The sequence below is a fragment of the Eriocheir sinensis genome, chromosome 17 (assembly GCF_024679095.1).
Source record: "Eriocheir sinensis breed Jianghai 21 chromosome 17, ASM2467909v1, whole genome shotgun sequence".
In the NCBI taxonomy this organism is placed as follows: domain Eukaryota; kingdom Metazoa; phylum Arthropoda; class Malacostraca; order Decapoda; family Varunidae; genus Eriocheir; species Eriocheir sinensis.
The window spans coordinates 4,783,159-4,801,893 of NC_066525.1; the positions used below are offsets into that span (position 1 = coordinate 4,783,159).

General features: G+C 47.9%; 3 protein-coding genes across 7 annotated transcripts in view; 2 read left to right on the forward strand and 1 right to left on the reverse strand.

The window, feature by feature from the left end:
* The window catches only part of LOC126999816 (protein extra-macrochaetae-like), a 53,170-nt gene extending 45,580 nt beyond the window's left edge, over positions 1 to 7,590 (reverse strand). For 2 of the 4 annotated variants that reach the window (XM_050862825.1, XM_050862828.1), the window contains exons 1-2: positions 5,922 to 7,590; positions 4,201 to 5,618 (exon numbers count right to left, since the gene is read on the reverse strand). In XM_050862825.1, coding sequence (XP_050718782.1) covers positions 5,403 to 5,618; positions 5,922 to 6,248 — 543 coding nt within the window. In that variant the 5' untranslated portion in view covers positions 6,249 to 7,590 and the 3' untranslated portion in view covers positions 4,201 to 5,402. Of the gene's footprint in view, positions 1 to 4,200; positions 5,619 to 5,921 lie in introns of those variants that run through there. The other 2 variants (XM_050862827.1, XM_050862826.1) reach the window with 2 other exon arrangements.
* Positions 1 to 10,439, forward strand: part of LOC126999809 (uncharacterized) — a 162,039-nt gene extending 151,600 nt beyond the window's left edge. For both annotated transcript variants that reach the window (XM_050862803.1, XM_050862804.1), the window contains exon 25: positions 10,322 to 10,439. In XM_050862803.1, coding sequence (XP_050718760.1) covers positions 10,322 to 10,359 — 38 coding nt within the window. In that variant the 3' untranslated portion in view covers positions 10,360 to 10,439. The remainder of the gene's footprint in view (positions 1 to 10,321) is intronic.
* The window catches only part of LOC126999810 (uncharacterized), a 64,247-nt gene that overhangs the window by 28,232 nt on the left and 17,280 nt on the right, over positions 1 to 18,735 (forward strand). The window lies entirely within an intron of this gene.

Below are 18,735 nucleotides of genomic sequence, written 5' to 3' on the forward strand. Positions count from 1 at the left end.
TTCACCCTACGACACCCTTAATTCACCCTGCGACACACTAAATTCACCCTGCGACACCCTAAATTCACCCTACGACACCCTCTTTTCACCCTACGACATTCTATTCACCCTAAGACTCCCTTCATTCACCCTACGACACCCTGTATTCACCCTACGACACCCTGTATTCACCCTACGACACTATATTCACCCTACGACATTCTCTTCACCCTACGACACAAGAAATTCACCCTTCCCTCGTCTTATTCACCCAAATCACCCTTCCACCATCCTTGCCTTTTGAGAGCAACATCGTCACCCTTTTTTTTTTACTTTGCTGTCATTCTAGTGTCAGAGAGAGAGAGAGAGAGAGAGAGAGAGAGAGAGAGAGAGAGAGAGAGAGAGAGACTAATTGATCAGTATTCGATGTAGTATGGTATGAATTAATAACTCTCTCTCTCTCTCTCTCTCTCTCTCTCTCTCTCTCCCCCCCCACCCCCCTGGAGGCTGCTAGCTCAGTGTCATCCCTCGACTCACTCCTCTCCTCCTCCTCCTCCTCCTCCTCCTCCTCCTCTCCTCATTTGGAGTGTTGCGTCTTGATCCTGAACCCTCCCTCATCTTCCCTCCTTCTTCTCCTCCTCCTCCTCCTCCTCCTCTCGTTCATCTCCTTATTCCCTTACTTCTTCCCTCCCATCCTCCCTCCTTCCCCCCCTCGTGTGTGTGTGTGTGTGTGTGTGTGTGTGTGTGTGTGCTTTCATCGTGTTGATAAATCTTCATTATGTTTGTGGTTTTACTAAGAATTTCAAGGGTCAGGTGCTCGCAAAATGCAGGTGGAAGTTAATGATTTGGTGTGATTACAGGTGAGGGACGGCCAGGTGAAGGAGGAGGAGGAGGAGGAGGAGGAGGAGGAGGGAGATGAAGAGCGAAATGAGTTGGTGATAAAGATAAATTGAAGACCAGTGGATTTCTAGAGATGAAGGAGGAGGAGGAGGAGGAGGAGGAGGGAGATGAAGAGGGAAATAAATTTGTGATAAAGTTAAAAAGAAGACTCAGTGGATAGCTTGAGATGAAGAGAAGGAGAATAATAATAATAATAATAATAATAATAATAATAATAATAATAATAAGAAGAAGAAGAAGAAGAAGAAGAAGAAGAAGAAGAAGAAGAAGAATGGGAAGTGAAAGAGAAAGAAGAAAGAAAGGCTAGAAAAAAATGACAAAAAGAAGGAAGAAAGAAAGGAGAAAGTAAAGGAGAAAATAGGAAGAATGAAAAGGAAGGAATAAAGAGAGAGAGAGAGAGAGAGAGAGAGAGAGAGAGAGAGAGAGAGAGAGAGAGAGAGAGAGAGAAGCTGTCAACACTGATAGGACCCCGAAGCAACACACACACACACACACACACACACACACACACACACACACACAGGCTGTCTGATTAGCATCCTTATATAGCTTCGACTTGATTATTCTCTTGCTTGTTTGTGGTTGTTTTGTTATTGCTGCCACCGTTGTTGTTGTTGTTGTTGTTGTTGTTGTTGTTGTTGTGGTGGTGGTGGTGGTGGAGGAGGACGAAGAGAAGGGTTGAGAGAGAAGGAGAGAAAGAATGATGGAAGGAAAAAAGGAATGATTGAAGGAATGAAGGAAGGGAGGAAGGAAAAAGGGAAGGAAGGAAGAAAGGAGTGAATGAATGAAGGAATGAAGGAAGGAAGGAAAGAAGGAAAAAAGGAAGAGAGAGATGAAGTGTGATTGTAAGGTGTTAATGAAAAGTCCAAGAGAAAGGAAGGAAAAGAAGCAAAGAAGAATGGAAGGAGAAAGTTAAATAAGGAGAGGAAGAGGAAGAAAGAGTGATTGAGAAATGGAAATGGAAAACAGAAGAGAGAGGAAGGAAAGGAAAGGGGATGAGGATAAGAAGATAATGAAAATATGAGAGTAGGAATCAGGAAAGAGAATAGAGAAAGAAGGAAAAAGAGGAAAAGAAAGAAAACGGGAAGAAAAGAGGGAAGGAGAAACAATGACTGACGATAGAAAAGACGAAAGAGAAGCAGAGAAAAAGAAAGAGAGAAGGGAAGGAAGGAAAGTAGAAGGAAGGAAGGAAAGAAGGATGGAAGGAAGGGAAGGAGGGAGGGACGAATCTCACAACCCATTCTTCACCAAAACGGGAAGGTGACCGCTTCTTGGTGCTCGAGAGAGAGAGAGAGAGAGAGAGAGAGAGAGAGAGAGAGAGAGAGAGAGAGAGAGAGAGAGAGAGAGAGATTGATGAAGAACGAATGGGGTGGAATGGAGATTGATGAAGGGAGAACAGAAGAAGGGTAAGAAGAGGAAGGTTAAGGAGATGGATGGAGGTGAATGAGAGAGGAAGAAAGAGCTTGAAGAAAAAAAGGAGCTGAAGAAAATGGAGAAGAGAAAAAGGTGATTGGAAAGCAGATTAAAAAGGAGGGGAATAATTATTTATTTATTTATTTATTTATTTATTTATTTATTTATTTTTTTATTTTTTTTTGGTCTGTGTGGTGTTATCCATTACCCTTCTCCTCCTCCTCCTCCTCTTCTTTTCTTCCTTTTCTCTTCCTCTCATTCTCTTTTACCGTTGCTTTATCTTCCTATCTCTCTATCTCTATCTGTGTGTTCCTTCCTCTCTCTCTCATTCCTCCTGTCTTCTCATTCTCTCATATGTCTCTATTCCTCCTCCTCTTCTCTTCCCCTCATTCTCTTTAGTCTTTGCTTTCTCTGTATCTTCCTATCTATCTATCTTTTTGTGTGTGTCTCCTTCTCTCTCTCATTCCTTCTGTCTCCTCATTCTCCCATATGTCTCTATTCCTCCTCCTCTTCTCTTCCCCTCATTCTCTTTAGTCTTTGCTTTCTCTATATCTTCCTATCTATCTATCTTTTTGTGTGTGTCTCCTTCTCTCTCCCATTCCTCCTATCTCCTCATTCTCCCATATGTCTCTATTCCTCCTCCTCTTCTCTTCCCTTCATTCTCTTTTACCATTGCTTTCTCTATATCTTTCTATCATGTGTCTATTCCTCCTCCTTTTCTCTTCCCTTCATTCTCTTTAGTCTTTGCTTTCTCTATATCTTCCTGTCTATCTATTTTTTTGTGTGTTCCTCTTTTGCTCATTCCTTCTCTCTCTATTCCTCCTCCTTCTCCTTCTTCTCTTCCACTAGTGACGAAATAAAAACAATACATATTAAATATAAAAATACTTTATTAATTCATTCACGGCGACACGTATTAATGTACAACGCAATTGATAATATAAATACACACATACGTACATACATACATACACACAGACGTACACACACATAAATATTTATTAATATTTGTACACATGATAGACAAGAATAAGACCCAGACCTGCCGGGAAACACACACACACACACACACACACACACATACACAGGCCATAATCCGCAACTTTTGGGTGGCATCCGAGAGAGAGAGAGAGAGAGAGAGAGAGAGAGAGAGAGAGAGAGAGAGAGAGAGAGAGAGAGAGAGAGAGAGAGAGAGAGAGAGTTTCGTACTGCTACCAATTGTGTTTACAGGAAGTGGAGGGGCTGGAGGTCAGGTTGTGGCACCCCCCCCCCTCCCACCTCCCTTGACCCTCGCCAGGTAATACGGTGACAGGTGGGGAGGGGGAGAAGGAGTAGGAGGAGGAGGAGGAGGGAGAGGGGTGGAAAGACACATGTTTTCTGAGTGGGATGTTTTGGGTGAACATTCTGTTGTGGAGGAGGAGGAAGAGGAGGAGGCGGAGGAGGAGGAGGAGGAGGAGGAGGAGGAGGAGGAGTAGGAAGAGGAGTAGGAACGACTGGCAAGACTTATTCTGTTGACATTTTACTTTGTTTCCTTTATTATTATTATTATTATTATTATTATTATTATTATTATTATTATTATTATTATTATTATTATCTATCTTCAAGGGGATATTGCGGTTTTTATTGTGTGTGTGTGTGTGTGTGTGTGTGTGTGTGTGTGTGTGTGTGTGTGTGTTTGGAGGAGAGAATACAAGTCCAGATTACAGGGTACAGAAATGGAGTGCCTGAAGGAGGAAGAGGAGGAGGAGGAGGAGGAGGAGGAAGAAGGAGGAAGAAGCAACACTGACACAAACAAACGTTAAAAAGAAAAGAAAAACAAAACAAAACAAGAAGAAAAACAGGAACATGAGTTAGCATAGGAAGACAAGGAAGAAGAAGAGAGGAGGAGGAGAGGAAGGGTGAAAGGTGAGGGGAGAGGAGGAAAAGGAGTACCCAGAGCCCCTCAACCCTCTCCCCTCCCCTTCCTCCCTTACCACCCCGTTTTGCCTTGGGCGGGGTGAGTGTAGCACTGAGGCAGGGTGGTTGGGGGGAGGGGGGGGAGGGGGGGTTGTAGCGGGTGTATAAGGAAGCAAAAGGTGTGTAGGATACCTGAGGAAGACACCACCGCCATCACCACCTCCTCCTCCTCCTCCTCTCTAAAGCTTTCTCTCTCTCTCCCAGTCATCGTTGCCAGCTCCCTCACGCCTCTCCCTCTCCTCGCTCCCTCCTCCCTGTCACCTGTTTTTTGCTCTCTCGCCTCTCCTCCTCCTCTCCCTGCCACAGAAAGCTACACACGTGGGATTTGTGATGAATATTGAGTAACAAGAAAGTGGATGAGCGGGATGGGTGCGTGGGCAGGGGAGGGCAGGGGAGGCAGAGGGCAGGGGAGGGGAGGCACCGCGGCCGCAACTCTTGGTTAGTCAGCGTGCCGAGGTAATGAACATTGACACACACACACGCAGGCCGCCACAGCTGCCCCGCCGCCGCCGCCGCCGCGAGACTGATGAATGTTTACACAGATGGCGGAACTGTGTCACACGAGCGGCTGTGGCGGCGAGGATAGACACCCGGCGTGCCACACCTGCTGGCGGCCCTACACACACACCAACACCAACACACACACACACACACATACACACACACACACACACACACACACGCACACAGTGCCGGGCGGAGCGGCTCGTCGAGACGTCCAGTGAAAGATGTGGCACAGGTGTAGCCTTTTTTTAGGGGCCGCGGCGGGGCGGGGTGGAGCGGCAGCTGGTGCCCCGCGTCACGGGCGCGGCCGTGGCGGCGTGAGCCTCCCGCGGCAGCTGACGCCGCGGCGGAGTGGCGGCAGCTGGCCAGATATTTAATAATTGATCCGTGGCGATTATTGGACAGATGTCGCCTTGTGCGCCGCTTAACGGTTCCCGCCGCAAATAATTCAGTAGGCGGAGGCGGTGGTGTCGGGCGGGCCGCCCCCCCAGCCAGCGCGGGGGGAGGTGCCCAGGTGACGGCCGAGTTTGGGGGGGAGGCACGCTGGGGAGGGAGTGCGGGGCGTCACCTTCACGATGTTTTATGACAGCCTTTGCCGCCGCAGCCTCGCCCGCCAGCCTTGTGGGCCCAAGGCGGCGGCCCGGCCGTCACGCCGCCGGGACCTGCTCTGCCTGGCGGGAGAGGAGGGGAGGAGTGACGGGCTCACTATATCTGCCGCCGCCTCGCCGGTGTGTGCGGCAAGGGCCGCGGCGGTCCGTCCATCGCGGGGTGACCTGTTGTGACCTTGAGGGCGTGGCGCTGCACGGGCGTGCTGGTGACCCTGGCGACCCAGGGCAGGACGGGCAAGAGGCGCCTCGTGGAACCTGGTGGGAGGAGAAGGATCATTAACACTCGTAGGGCGAGGGGCGCGGCCCAGGTGGCCGCCGCCCGGGGCTGTGTTTGGTACTCCCGTGCGGGTGAAACTCGATCGTTGAGCTGAATAACTGTGTGGATGTCTAGGGCTGAGGAGCGTGAACGTGGGGTGACTCAAGGCCAACCTTCATTAAGTGCCAACATACAGCCAATGTTGAGGCTCAAGAAAAATACATGAGTGAGTAAGTAAGTGGGAGACAAGGCGGTGAGGCCGCCTGCGTCAATGGGGTGGCTGGGGGGGGGGGGATACGCACCTGGTGTCTGTCGCAGCTGCTGCCGCCGTCAGTCACACCTGCGTGCCGCCTGGCCGGGCCACAGCTGGCCTGAGGCGCAGGGTCGAGGGGTTGGGGGGCGGGGCGGCCTCTCTTATCGGTGCTGACCCCGGACGGAGTGTCACGTGGCGCCGCCTGGACCAGCTGCACTTCCTCCTCCAAGCAGGTGTTCGGGCGGAGCGGGGCGGGAGCGGTTCGTGTGAAGAGAAGGGAGGGGGGCGAAGGGGTTATGGCCCAGCAGAGGAAGTAGAGGAGGCGGAGGAAGGTTGTCACCAGCAGCATCTCGTGCAGGTGTGCCGCCGCCCGCATGTCACCTTCCGCTCATCACAGCCACGCCGCGCGTCCCTGCGGGCGTGGGCGGCGGGCGGCAGGCGGCCCCACGCCCCGGGGATGCGATGGCTTGGCTGGTGGTGTTTCCGGGTTAAGTGTGGGGAGGGGGGGTCACCGCCTGCGGGGCCCAGGAGGGGGGGAGGGGCCGGGCCAGGTCTTGTTTCCAATATGGGCAGCGGGCCGTCGGACGGGTCAGGGCCGGCGTGGCGGAGGGCACCGGCCACACCTCTCTTTGGGGCGTCTGGCGTGCGCGCCGCGTGACGGGCCTGGCCACACAGCTGTTGTCTCAAACTCGCCGCATCAACATTGTCCTTCTCTCACGGGCGGCGGCGGTGCTGGGGCAGTGCCCGGAAGGGCGGGGCGTTAATGCCTTTGGTTTTTGAGGGAGGACAGCACGCCTAGCGGCCTCCTGCAGCTACTGCTGTTTTTCCTGACTGTGGCAGCGGTCATGGAGGGGTCAGCACTTGTCTTGGCGGCGGGGGCGGGTCCGGCGGCCTTGTGGTCCTCGGGCGTCAGCGGAGCAGCACCGTGCGGGTACTTGTGGGCGCTGAGCCGCTGGAGGGCGAGCAGCGGGTCGACGTGTGCGAGGCGCGCCACGTCTTGCTCGACGGCCAGGGCGGCGGCGTTGGCGGGGTGGTGCACGAGAGTGTCCTGCAGCTCCACGATGTAGTCGATCACGTGCTGGATCACCGCCAGCCGGGATAGCTTGCCCGCCTTGGGGCAGCCCGGCACCAGCTGCCGTAACTTGTCCAGGTACTCACGGATCTCCTGCCGCTCCTGCCGCACCTCCGGTGGGCCGCGAGGGGAACGCGAGGTGCCTGACTTCATGACGGCGGTGGCGGGGTGGCACTGGGGTCACGCAGGGCAGCCAGGTGTCCTCTGACGGACCACACACACGCACACTCACTCTTTGGCCACTAGACTCTTGTTTCGTCGGGAGGGCTGCGTCCTGGAGGCTGCGAGCTGCACGGGCTGCGGCGTGAGGGACGGTTGGCGGCGCGTGAGGCAGTGGCCGTGCGAGGGCTTGACGTGGCCACACACCAACCAACGTAACGTTGTACACTAGCGTACGGGACCCTCATGGCGGCCTCATATACCTCACTTCATTGATGCTCCACTGGCAGCAGCAGCGGCCCCACGGCGGCCAATGGCAAGGCAGCAGGCGCCGCTAAGCCCCGCCCCGCGGCGCCGCAGCCAACGAGCCAACACGCGGCTGCCGTCATTGAGGGCCCCGCCGCGGCGACCCCGGCCTGGGAAACTCTCCGGGAGGGGAAACCTGCCGCTGCCCGGTGCACCCGATTGGTTTTCCCACGAGTAAGTTTGTGCCGCGTTACATAAATACCGCCATTAAGCGCCGCGGGACAGATGTCTTGTGTCAGGCGGCGGCGGGGGGTGAGGGGTGAGGGTGAGGGGTGTCGTTGCATGCTGAGTGGCGAGGGGGGGAGGGAGAAGGGGGATGAGTGGTCCTCTGTGGTGGGATGTGGGAGAGGACAGGAGGGGAGGAAGAGGAGGGAGGGGAGGGGGAGGGAGGGGTGATAATAAGGCCTGTGACCTGCCCAAGCTGTGGTTCAGGACCTCTACATTCCTCCCTCCCTCCCCCTCCTGCCAACTACTCTCTCTCTCTCTCTCTCTCTCTCTCATTATTATTGTTATTCCTAACTTGTGTCATTTGTTCTTTTAGCATTTGCCTTTTATGTATATTCTTCATTTTTTGTCTATTTCATTTATTTTATTTACATATTTGATTGTTTGATTGAAATTTATGCCTGGGCTTCTATACGTTAGGATCTTTTTTTTTTTTTTCTTCCTTTCTTTCTTTCACAATCGCACCCTATCGAGCTCCAGTTAATCAATTCTTCTTCGTTAATTCTAGTCACGGCTGGCGGCGAGTCTTCCCTTGCAACGCCTTCCTCTCTTACGGTTCTGAGATAAGTTTTTTTAGGTGTGTGTTGTCTCAAACGGTCCACACACTGTACATTGCTTTTTTTTATAATTTTTTTTCCATTGCTGGTGTATATATTGCCAAGTTTTGCTATTTGGTTCTACACATTGTCTTCTTTTGCACTCTGGTTCAACACACAGGCTTGTCTTCCTCTCTGGTTCAACACACAGGCTTGTCTTCCTCTCTGGTTCAACACACAGGCTTGTCTTCCTCTCTGGTTCAACACATAGGCTTGTCTTCCTCTCTGGTTCAACACACAGGCTTGTCCTCCTCCCTGGTTCAACACACAGGCTTGTCTTCCTCTCTGGTTCAACTCACAGGCTTGTCTTCCTCTCTGGTTCAACACACAGGCTTGTCATCCTCCCTGGTTCAACACACAGGCTTGTCTTCCTCTCTGGTTCAACACACAGGCTTGTCCTCCTCCCTGGTTCAACACACAGGCTTGTCATCCTCTCTGGTTCAACACACAGGCTTGTCATCCTCTCTGGTTCAACACACAGGCTTGTCATCCTCTCTGGTTCAACACACAGGCTTGTCTTCCTCTCTGGTTCAACACACTTTCCTCTCTTGCTCTCTGGTACAACACACAGGCTTGTCCTCCTCTCTGGTTCAACACACTGTCCTCTCGCTGTCTGGCTCCTCCCTTCTACTCGTGTCCCATATATACGTTTTTTCTTTCATTCCTATGTTGGTTTATTCACTATCTGGTTTTGTCGTGTCTTGCTGTCTGGTTCCTCCTTACGCTCGTGTCCCAGTTTTTCCTTCTTCTTTTGTCTAGTTTTCCTGGGTCGGGACACGTTAGATTTTATTACACTAACGGGATGGTGAAGTCTCCCAGTCTGTCTCGTGTTAAGGATTCCATATGATTCCACAGTTACTCTCACGGTTCCGCCACGAGATGATTGCCCACAGATACGTATTCCTAATGACCGTGGAGACATAAACTTAAATTATCATACAGGATTAGATGGCTTTCGTGAGAGTACACATTATCCAGGGTGTCATTCTCCTTCCCTCCTTGTCATGATAGCATTTTTAACAGTATGGAAGGCAGCTCAAGGGTAAAGAAAGGAAGATAAAAAAAAGCCCGTTATAGTGTTCAAGGGCTAATGTGACGGAGATGAGCACTGAGGCCACGCGTTGTTATAGTGTATGCTGCTCTACGTGTTCATAAGAGTTCGTTGTATTGGGTTAGCCCTTTCCCTGTGTCTCGGTCCTGGACTTCATCTCCTCTCCTTCCCTCTTATCCTCTACTTTCTTCTTTATCTTCTCTTCTTTTCGCTTCATCTCCTCTCCTTTTCTTTCCTCTGTTCTTCGTCTCCTCTTCATCTCTCCTTCCCTCTTTATCTCCTCTTCTTTCCTCTTCATCTCCTCTCCCCTCTTCTTCATCTCCTCTTCATCTCCTTTTTTCCTCTTCCTCTCCCCTTCTTTCCTCTTCATCTCTTCTTTCCTCTTCATCTCCTTTCCTCTTCATCTCTTCTTTCCTCTTCATCTCCTTTCCTCTTCATCTCTTCTTTTTTTATTCTTCATCTCCTCTCCCCGCTTCTTCATCTCCTCTCTTCTCATCTCCTTTCCTCTTCATCTCCTCTCCTCTCTTCACCCATCTCCTCTCCTCTCTTCTTCATCTCCTCTCTTTTATGTAACACAGGGGAGTTGGGTAGGGGTGGTGGGGGTAGGTGGTAGTCTTTTTGGCAGGGTCTCCCATAATATTCATTCTCTCCAACGGAACCAGAGAGTACGTAAGACTGAAAGGGATACTTGAACATCTTGACGCTTGAAGAAAGAAGTTGTGACTATTCTGTGTGGTAATACGCTTTCCTAGTGTGATGAAATGGCTCTTTTGCTTTACTAACTTCCCCTTTCTTTATAGCAGGCAAAGGAATAAAAGCAAAATAAAAAGAAGAGATAAAAAAAGATAGATAAAAAGGAGAGTGCTATTTTCCCTCCTCCCTAAAAAAACAAAAAAGTTGCCTCACTTTAAACCATCTATATTTCTTTATGTTCTCTATTCCTAACTATCTATATCTATTTCTAGCTATTTCTTTCTCTATCTCTCTCTAACTATCTATTCCCCCATTTCTATCTAACACCACTAGTTTTTCTTTTTCAGGGTGGCTCGTTCGTGTCCCTCCGTTTGGGCATACATAGATAGCGGCTCCTTACCCTTCACCTACCCAGAGTCAGGACAGGGACTCCACAATGATACGGAGATGAGCGCCGAGGCAAGGTATGTGTGTTGAGGGAGAGAGGGTGGAGGAGGGTGGAAATTCCTTAAGTCTCTTGATATTTTTAGTCCGTATGAAAATTTGAATAAGAAATAGTTAGTTAGTTTGTTTGTAGTGGTAGTTGTAGTGGTAGTGTTATTAGTGCTGTGTGTGTGTGTGTGTGTGTGTGTGTGTGTGTGTGTGTGTGTGTGTCCTCCCATCCTTAATAAGACTGAGCCGAGTTAACTGTATACACGTGACTGGGTGGAGGAGGAAGGCTGGTTGAATGGACGGGTGGAGGAGAGGTGGGTGGAGGGTGGATGGAGGAAAGGATGGGTGGGTGGGTGGGTGGATTTCCGCTTAACCAGGTAACATCCGTGACTAGGCCCACCCACTCACGCAAGGTGTTCAGGTGGAGGAGGAGGAGGAGGAAGAAAAGGGAGAACAAGGAGAAGGAGAAGAACAAGATCAAGAACAAGAAGGAAAGTAGAAAAGATCAGAAAAAAGATGATGATGATGATGATGATGATGAGGGAGAATGAAAAGAATAAAAAGGAGAAGAACAAAGTCAAGAACAAGAAGTAAGAAAAAGATGATGATGATGATGAGGGAAAATGATAAGAAGAAAAAGAAGAAAAAGAGGAAGAAAAGGAGGAACTTGAAGCAGAAGAAGAACAAGACAAAGAACAAGAACTAGAAGAATAAAAAAAAAGTAGAAAAGTACGTAGCAAAAAAAAAGGGAAAAAGAAGATGAAGAAGCAAAAGAAAAGGAGACTGAGTGAGTGATTGGTGGAATTATGTAGAAGGAGGAGGAGGAGGAGGAGGAAGGAGGCGCGGCGGGGGGCGAGTTGAAGCAGGTTGAAGGATGATTTGTAGGGGGGAGGGGGTGTAAGGGGGGCGGGGGGGGGGCGATGCAAGCAGGCAGTGAATATATAGCGTGCAATATCTAATCAGGGCCGAGACAGTCCAATTTGTTCCTCACTCTACCTGTGTGTCTGAGAGTGGGGGAGGTTAGAGAAGAAGAAGAGGAAGAAAAAGAAGAGAGAAGATGAAGAAAAGAAGAAAAAAAAGAGAGAAATGGATTGGATAGGGAGACTAGAGAAGAAAGGACGAGGACTAGAAAGAAGACGAAGAAAAGGAGGAGGAGGAGGAGGAGACGGGAGAAGCAGAAGAGTACACAGACTGGGGCAACCGAAGAGAAGAACAAGAAGGAAAAGGAAAACAAGAACGAGAAGAAGAAAGAAAACAAAAAATGAAAATGGGGAAAGAGAAGAAAAGAAGTGAGGACGAAGACAGTAACGAGGAGGAGGAAGAGGAGAAGAAGAGGGGAAGGTAGCGAAGGAAAGGGAAGAAGAGGAGGAGGAGGAAGAGGAGAAGAGGGGAAGGTAGCGAAGGAAAGGGAAGAAGAGGAGGAGGAGGAGGAGGAGGAGGAGGAGGAGGAAGAGTTGGCCCAGATGCACTTCGATTCACTCTCTTCCTGGGCGTCAACGAGAGAACACGAATCACGGAACCCTTGTCTGTCTGTCTGTCTGCCTGTCTGTCTGTCTGTCTGTCTCCCTCTGAGGCTAACTGACTAACTGACTAGCTGGATGAGTGGATGAAGAAGTACCCCTCCACCACCTCCACCTCCAGCTCTTTTTCTAGCAGCGGAAACTTACAAACAAAAGTGCTACTGTTGTTGGTGCTACTACCGCTACTGTTTGTGTTGTCGGTGTGTTGAAGTGTTGCAGGTTCTTTGTGGGTTCGTAAAAAGGCTTCAAAGAGACTGTGAAGCACTAGTGTTGATTTGTGAGTGACTGGCTGACTGAGTGATCGATCTGACTTAACTGCTGAGCCAAGTGCTGGGTGACGATTTGTTGACATGGATGATAACTGTTAAAGATCGATTGCTGACTTTGGAGTTATCGCGCTGACCACTCTCTGATTAACTCTCTGACTGGCTGACTGAGTTATCGTGCTGACAAAACTGTGAAATTATTCTAACTGGTTCTCTGACTGGTTGCCTGATTGGTGCTGACTGAGTTTACCTGTTGGCAGAACTATGAAACTAAGTGCTAACTGGTTCTCTGACTGACTTCCTGCCTGTCTGACTGAACTAACCTTGACAGAACTGTTGAGCCAAATCCTGCCTGTCTCTTTGGCTAACTGAGAGATGGACTAAACCCGAGTGACTGTGACCAACTTACTGACTGGCTAAAGTGACTGTGCTGACTAACTCTCTTGACTGACTGACTCACTGGACGTTTAAAGAGTTGGCTGACTGGCTGAGTGAGTGACCGAGGACATAGTTGACTGCCTTAAGTGACGGGCTGACTAGAGGAGTATGTGCATGGCTGACTGGTGGCATAACTGGAAGACCCTTTGGGCTGAACTATTAACAGCTGACTGACGTGTGTCTCGGCTTTGTAGGATAAAAAGGAGATACGTGAAGCAGCTTATGGACGATAACGGAAAAAAAAAAAGAAAGGAAAAGAAAACGAGGGAAAGACGAATCAAAGAAAAAAAGGTGTTAGTGGTGGACTAAAGAAAAAAAAGAGTTGGTGAAGAAGACAAAGAAAGGAAGAAAATATAAATAAAGGAGAAAGAAGAAAAGAAAGGAAAGCGTCTATTGTTTTAAATCTTCAGGTAAGTGTATGTGTGTGAGAGAGAGAGAGAGAGAGAGAGAGAGAGAGAGAGAGAGAGAGAGAGAGAGAGAGAGAGAGAGAGAGAGAGAGAGAGAGAGAGAGAGAGAGAGAGAGAGAGAGAGAGAGAGAGAGAGAGCACTAGACAACGTCACATATCCAGTCAATTAAGAGAGAGAGAGAGAGAGAGAGAGAGAGAGAGAGAGAGAGAGAGAGAGAGAGAGAGAGAGAGAGAGGAAATTTAGACGAATTGCGTGGATCAGTCAATCAGTCAAACAGTCAGTGAAGCGTGAGACAAAGTAACTGCATAGGTGAGTGGAATGCAAAGTGCCAATCAGTCAAATCCAGTCAACCATCTCCATTCACCTCTTGACTGACTGAGTGATTGATTAACTAACTGATTGACTGCATGACCGACTTTTTAGAGAGTTAGTGAGATATCTTGACTGACTGACTGGTTGATAGAAAGACTAATATTGCAGAGGCCTAATGAGATTGACAATTGACTGACTGACTGATTAACTAATTGATAGACTGACTTTTTAGAGTCAGTGAGATATCTTGACTGACTGACTGGTTGATAGACTGACTGATATTGTAGAGGCCTAATGAGATTGCCAATTGACTGACTGACTGACTGACTGACTAGATGACTGAATGAAGAAGTAGAAGAAATAGGAGGAGAAGGAGAAGGCAGAGGAGGAGATGAACAAGGAAAAGAAGAATAAGAAGGAAAAAAAGGAAGGAGGAGGAGAAGAACAAAGAGAGATAAAAACCTGAACAGGAAAAAGAACATGAACAAACTAAATAACAAGAACAAGGAGAAGAGGAAGAAATAAAAATAAAAAAGAGTAAGAAAGAGGAAAAAGAAGAATTATGATGATGAAGAGGAGGAGGAGGAGGAGGTGATTCAGACCGTGTATTAATGTGTGTGTGTGTGTGTGTGTGTGTGTGTGTGTGTGTGTGTGTGTGTGTGTGTGTTTAAAGCAAATGAGGTGGAAGAGACGGTATACTTTGAGTGGATGAATAAGTGGATGTAGGAAGAGAAGGAAGGGTGGAGTGGAGTGGGCAGGGGAAAGGAAGGAGGGGGAAGGGAGAGGGAAGGGGGCTCGGGAGGGAGGGAGGAGATAGAGTAGAGGGCGTTGAGGAATGGTAGTAAAGTTAGTGGCATACTCTATAGGTGTGCGTTGCCTCAGTGCTCATCTCCGTCATAGAAAATGGGATTGAATCGTATCAGTAAAAGAATTGAGTCATATCTGTCAACCCGTTTTCTATTCTCTTCATCCCTTGCGTGTTTTAAGGTTCAGAAGAAGAGGAGGAGGAGGAGGAAGGAAAGGAAAGGAAAAAAATACACATAAAGAGAAGGGTGGAGAGGAAGGAAGGAGAGGAGAAAATACCTGAAGGAGGGGAGGAAGGAAGGAAAAAGAAATTGACAAAAAGAAGGGAAGTGATGCTTGAAGGAACGAAGGGGAAAAGACAGGAGAGACAGATAGGCATAGTGAAGGGAAGGGAAGGGGAGGAGGAGGAGGAGGAGGAGGAGGAGGACAGGAGCGGAAACGAGGAAGAAACAAAACCACGCCTCCAGGAAGTACAGAAGATTTGGTGATTTTATGGAGTTAATGACTTAATCGGTCGAGGAAGAGGAAGGAGAAGAAGAAGAAGAAGAAGAGTATGACGAGACCAAGAACGAGAAGAATGAAAAGGAGGAAGAAAAATTAGAAGGAGGAGAAAGGTATATATATTTCCCAGAAGGAGGAGGAAATGAGGAGGAGGAGGAAGTAAAGAAAAAGTAGGAGTCGAAGAGGAAATGGAGGAGGAAAATACAAAAGAAAAGAGAGTAGGAAGAGAATGAGGGAGAGGAAAACGGAGAAAAATGAAAAGGAAAGATAAGAGAAAGAAGACGAAGGAAAGGAAAGAGGTAGAGCGTGGTAGTCAGTCTGAATCACACGGTCTCTTCATCAGCGTTACGTAACTACACTCTGAACTGAATCACGTCTCTTATAATTGATTTAACGAGAGATTAAAGCGAAATGAGAACCAATTTATTAAGGTCGCTCTCAGACGCTTCCTCCGCCTGTCACATCAACAAGTGTTAATAGCACAAAAACTGTGCTAGATGGGCGTCGCCTGACCCTCCAACACCCCCAACAATTTATATTATGCAACTAGGAGTCTAAATTGGAAAATGCTGAAAAGTAAAGATGGCGCCACTATAAACACTTGCCTGCGCCACAACGGGCTGGGGCTGACCACCAGGCACTACTATGAAGGCCTACCGGCGCCACAGGCCAAGACGTAGAAAAAAAAAACTGATTTTGTTTATAATGCCATGTTGTAGGGTTCATCAGGGCTGAACAAATGTTATTATACAATGTCATGACTACAATGCATGGGTAAGCCAGAAAAACAACTTGAATAGAACAACAACAACAAGAAGATGGACAATCTGTTAATCGGCGTCTGCGACGCCGATAACAATTCCCAAAAGCCGAAGAGGAGACTAAGTCGCGTTCTCATGAGTGTTTTCTTACGTTCATGGTACTGCAGGAGCCTCGTCAAACTACCACCAGGGTCATAAAACTATCCCACGTGGAGGAAAAGGAGATTAATCGCGTTCTCATGGATGTGTTTTGACGTCCATGGCAATACAGAAGCCTTGTCAATCTACCAGCAGGCTCATGCGACTACCCATGGAAAGAACACCAACAACCCCTATGTAAGCCTTGTCAAATATGAGTGAGTTGGTACAGTGCCCTTGTCACTACCACCAGGGTCTTCCAACTACCTCCCATGGAAATGATTCTTACAACTCTTACGAAAGCCTTGTCAAATGTGTGATGATACGGATACAGAGGCCTTGTCATAATACCACCAGGCCCCCCACAACTACCATAGCCTTGTCATATGTGTGGTGTGATGGTAAGAGAGCTTTGTCAAACTAACACCAGGGTCACAGAGCTACCCTACATGGAAAGCCCCCCTCCCACACACACACACACACACAACTCCTACGAAAGACTTGTCATATGTGTGGTGTGATGGTACCGGAGCTTTGTCAAACTACCACCAGGATCACAGAACTACCCCCAATCCAACCCCCCTCCCAACTTCTACGAAAGCCTTGTCAAATGAGTGTATCTACCAGGCCGCCGAATTGTTTGAAAATATGGCCCCCTGAGTTACTGTTCTCCATGCAACGGGCTGTTTAATGCGGCTGAGATTATGGGCGTGGCGTAGAGGTGGTCGGCGAGCGTGTAGGAGGAGGAGGAAGAGGAGGAGGAGGTGGTGGTGGTGGTGGAGGAGGAGGAAAAGGTAGGAGGAGGAAAATGAAAATGAAGCACTATATTGATGACAACGAGGAGGAGGAAAAAAAGTAGAGGAGGAGGGGGAGGAGGAGGAAAAGAGAGAAGAAGGGGAGGAGGTGGAAGAGGAAAAATAGGTAGAAAATGAAAGAAAAGGAAGAAATGTATTGATGATGAAAAAAAAAAGATGAAGATGAGAGAAAGAGAAAATGAAAATGAGAGAAAGAGAAAGGAGAACAGAGTAAGAAGTGGAAGAAAATAAACAGATAGAAGAAGAAAACGAAAAAGAAGAATTATATTGATGACGATGAGGACGAGGAATAAAAAGACGAGGAAGATAAAACAAAACAAAGGAACAATTACAGTAAGAGGAGGAGGAGGAGGACAATGAAGATGACGATGAGGAAGAGGAGGAGTCGTGAGGAAGAACAATAACAGGAGGAGGAGGAGGAGGAGGAGGAGGACAATGAAGATGACGATGAGGAAGAGGAGTCGTAAGGAAGAACAGTAACAGGAGGAGGAGGAGGAGGACAATGGAGATGATGATGATGAGGCTGAGGAGTCGTAAGGAAGTAGAGGGAAGGGAAAGAAGGGAGGAGTCTTAAGAAGGGAGAGAAAGACACCTGTAATTAGGGAGGAAGGTGAGGGAATGACGTATGTATGTGTGTGTGTGTGTGTGTGTGTGTGTGTGTGTGTGTGTGTGTGTGTGTGTGTACTTTACTTCCGTCCAACTCATTTTTTTTTCCTTTCTTTTTTTTCTTCATTATCATCATCGTCATCAATATTATTCTTTCTCTTCTTTTTCCTCTTCTATATCTGTTTCTCTTCTTCCATCTAGTCTTAATATATATTTTTTTTTTTCCATCTTTTTCATACCCAACAAACCCTACGAGGAAAGGTTAGGTTAGCTTGTTGTTGTTGTTGTTGTTGTTGTTGTTGTATGTGTGTGTTTGTTTGTTTGTGGTTCGAACATGTTGACTCTTGTAAAACTCCGCCTCTCTCTCTCTCTCTCTCTCTCTCTCTCTCTCTCTCTCTCTCTCTCATGTGGTCGCGTGGCCCTTGTTCTCTCCGTTATGAGTAATGATTCATCCGCAGGAGAGAGAGAGAGAGAGAGAGAGAGAGAGAGAGAGAGAGAGAGAGAGAGAGAGAGAGAGAGAGAGAGAGAGAGAGAGAGAGGGGGGGGGGGGGGGGAAAAGACCATTAGGCGTCAAATTATTTCTCATTTTCTCCCTCATATTTTTTTTTTTTTGGTTTATTTTTTGTTCCGGTAAAAATATAAAATGGAAGAGGAAGGGATAGGAAGGGAAAGCAAAGGAAAGGAAAGGAAGGAGAAGAGAAGAGAAGGAGAAAAGGAAGAAAAAAGAGCATTCAGGTGTATCAAAAGGAAGGGAAGAGGAGAAGAAGGGAAGGAAAAGAAACTGGTAGAGAGAAGGAAATTAAATATGATAAAAGGAAGGAAAGGGAGAGAGGGAAAAAAGACAAGAAGAGAATAGGAAGTGGAGAAAGAGCGGAAGGAGGGGAGGAAAGGAAGGGAAAGGAAAGAGAGGGGAGGAGAGAGGAGGGAGAAAAAAAACACAGAGAGAAGAGAATGAAACGCAAAGGAATTAAGAAGAGGAGAAAGAGAGCGAAAAGAGGGGAGGAAAGGAAGGGAAAGGAAAGAGAGGGGAGGAGGGAGGAGGGAGAAAAAAAACACAGAGAGAAGAGAATGAAACGCAAAGGAATTAAGAAGAGGAGAAAGAGAGCGAAAAGAGGGGAGGAAAGGAAGGGAAAGGAAAGAGAGGGGAGGAGGGAGGAGGGAGAAAAAAACAGAGAGAAGAGAATGAAACGCAAAGGAATTAAGAAGAGGAGAAAGAGAGCGGAAAGAGGGGAAGGGAAAGAGGATAAAGAGAAATAGATGAAGATAAGAAAATGAAGCTAGAAGGAAGAAAGTGAAAAAAAGAGAATGAGAAGGAGATAAACAGAGAGAAGGGAAAGGAAAGAGAAGGAAGGAACAAGGGAACAGATAAGAGATAAAGATAAATCGATAAAGATAGAAATAGATAGAGATAAGAAAATGAAGCTAGAAGGAAGAAAGTGAAAAAAAGAGAATGAGAAGGAGATAAACAGAGAGAAGGGAAAGGAAAGAGAAGGGAGGAACAAGAGGACAGATAAGTAGAAGAGTGAATTAGTACGTGACTGAAGGAGAGGAGAAAAAGAGCAGAAGAAGAGGAAAGGGAGGGAAAAGAGAAACAGATAAAGAGGGGGAAATTAATACGTGATTATGTGTCAAGATATCTCCATAGCGTTACGCGGCGCTACGAGTCGCGTGTCACGAGTACTATATGTGCGTGACAGAGGGTAGGGGTAGGGGGGTGACACGCTGGGGGGGCGGGGGAGAAGGGGGGAGGGAGGAATTGA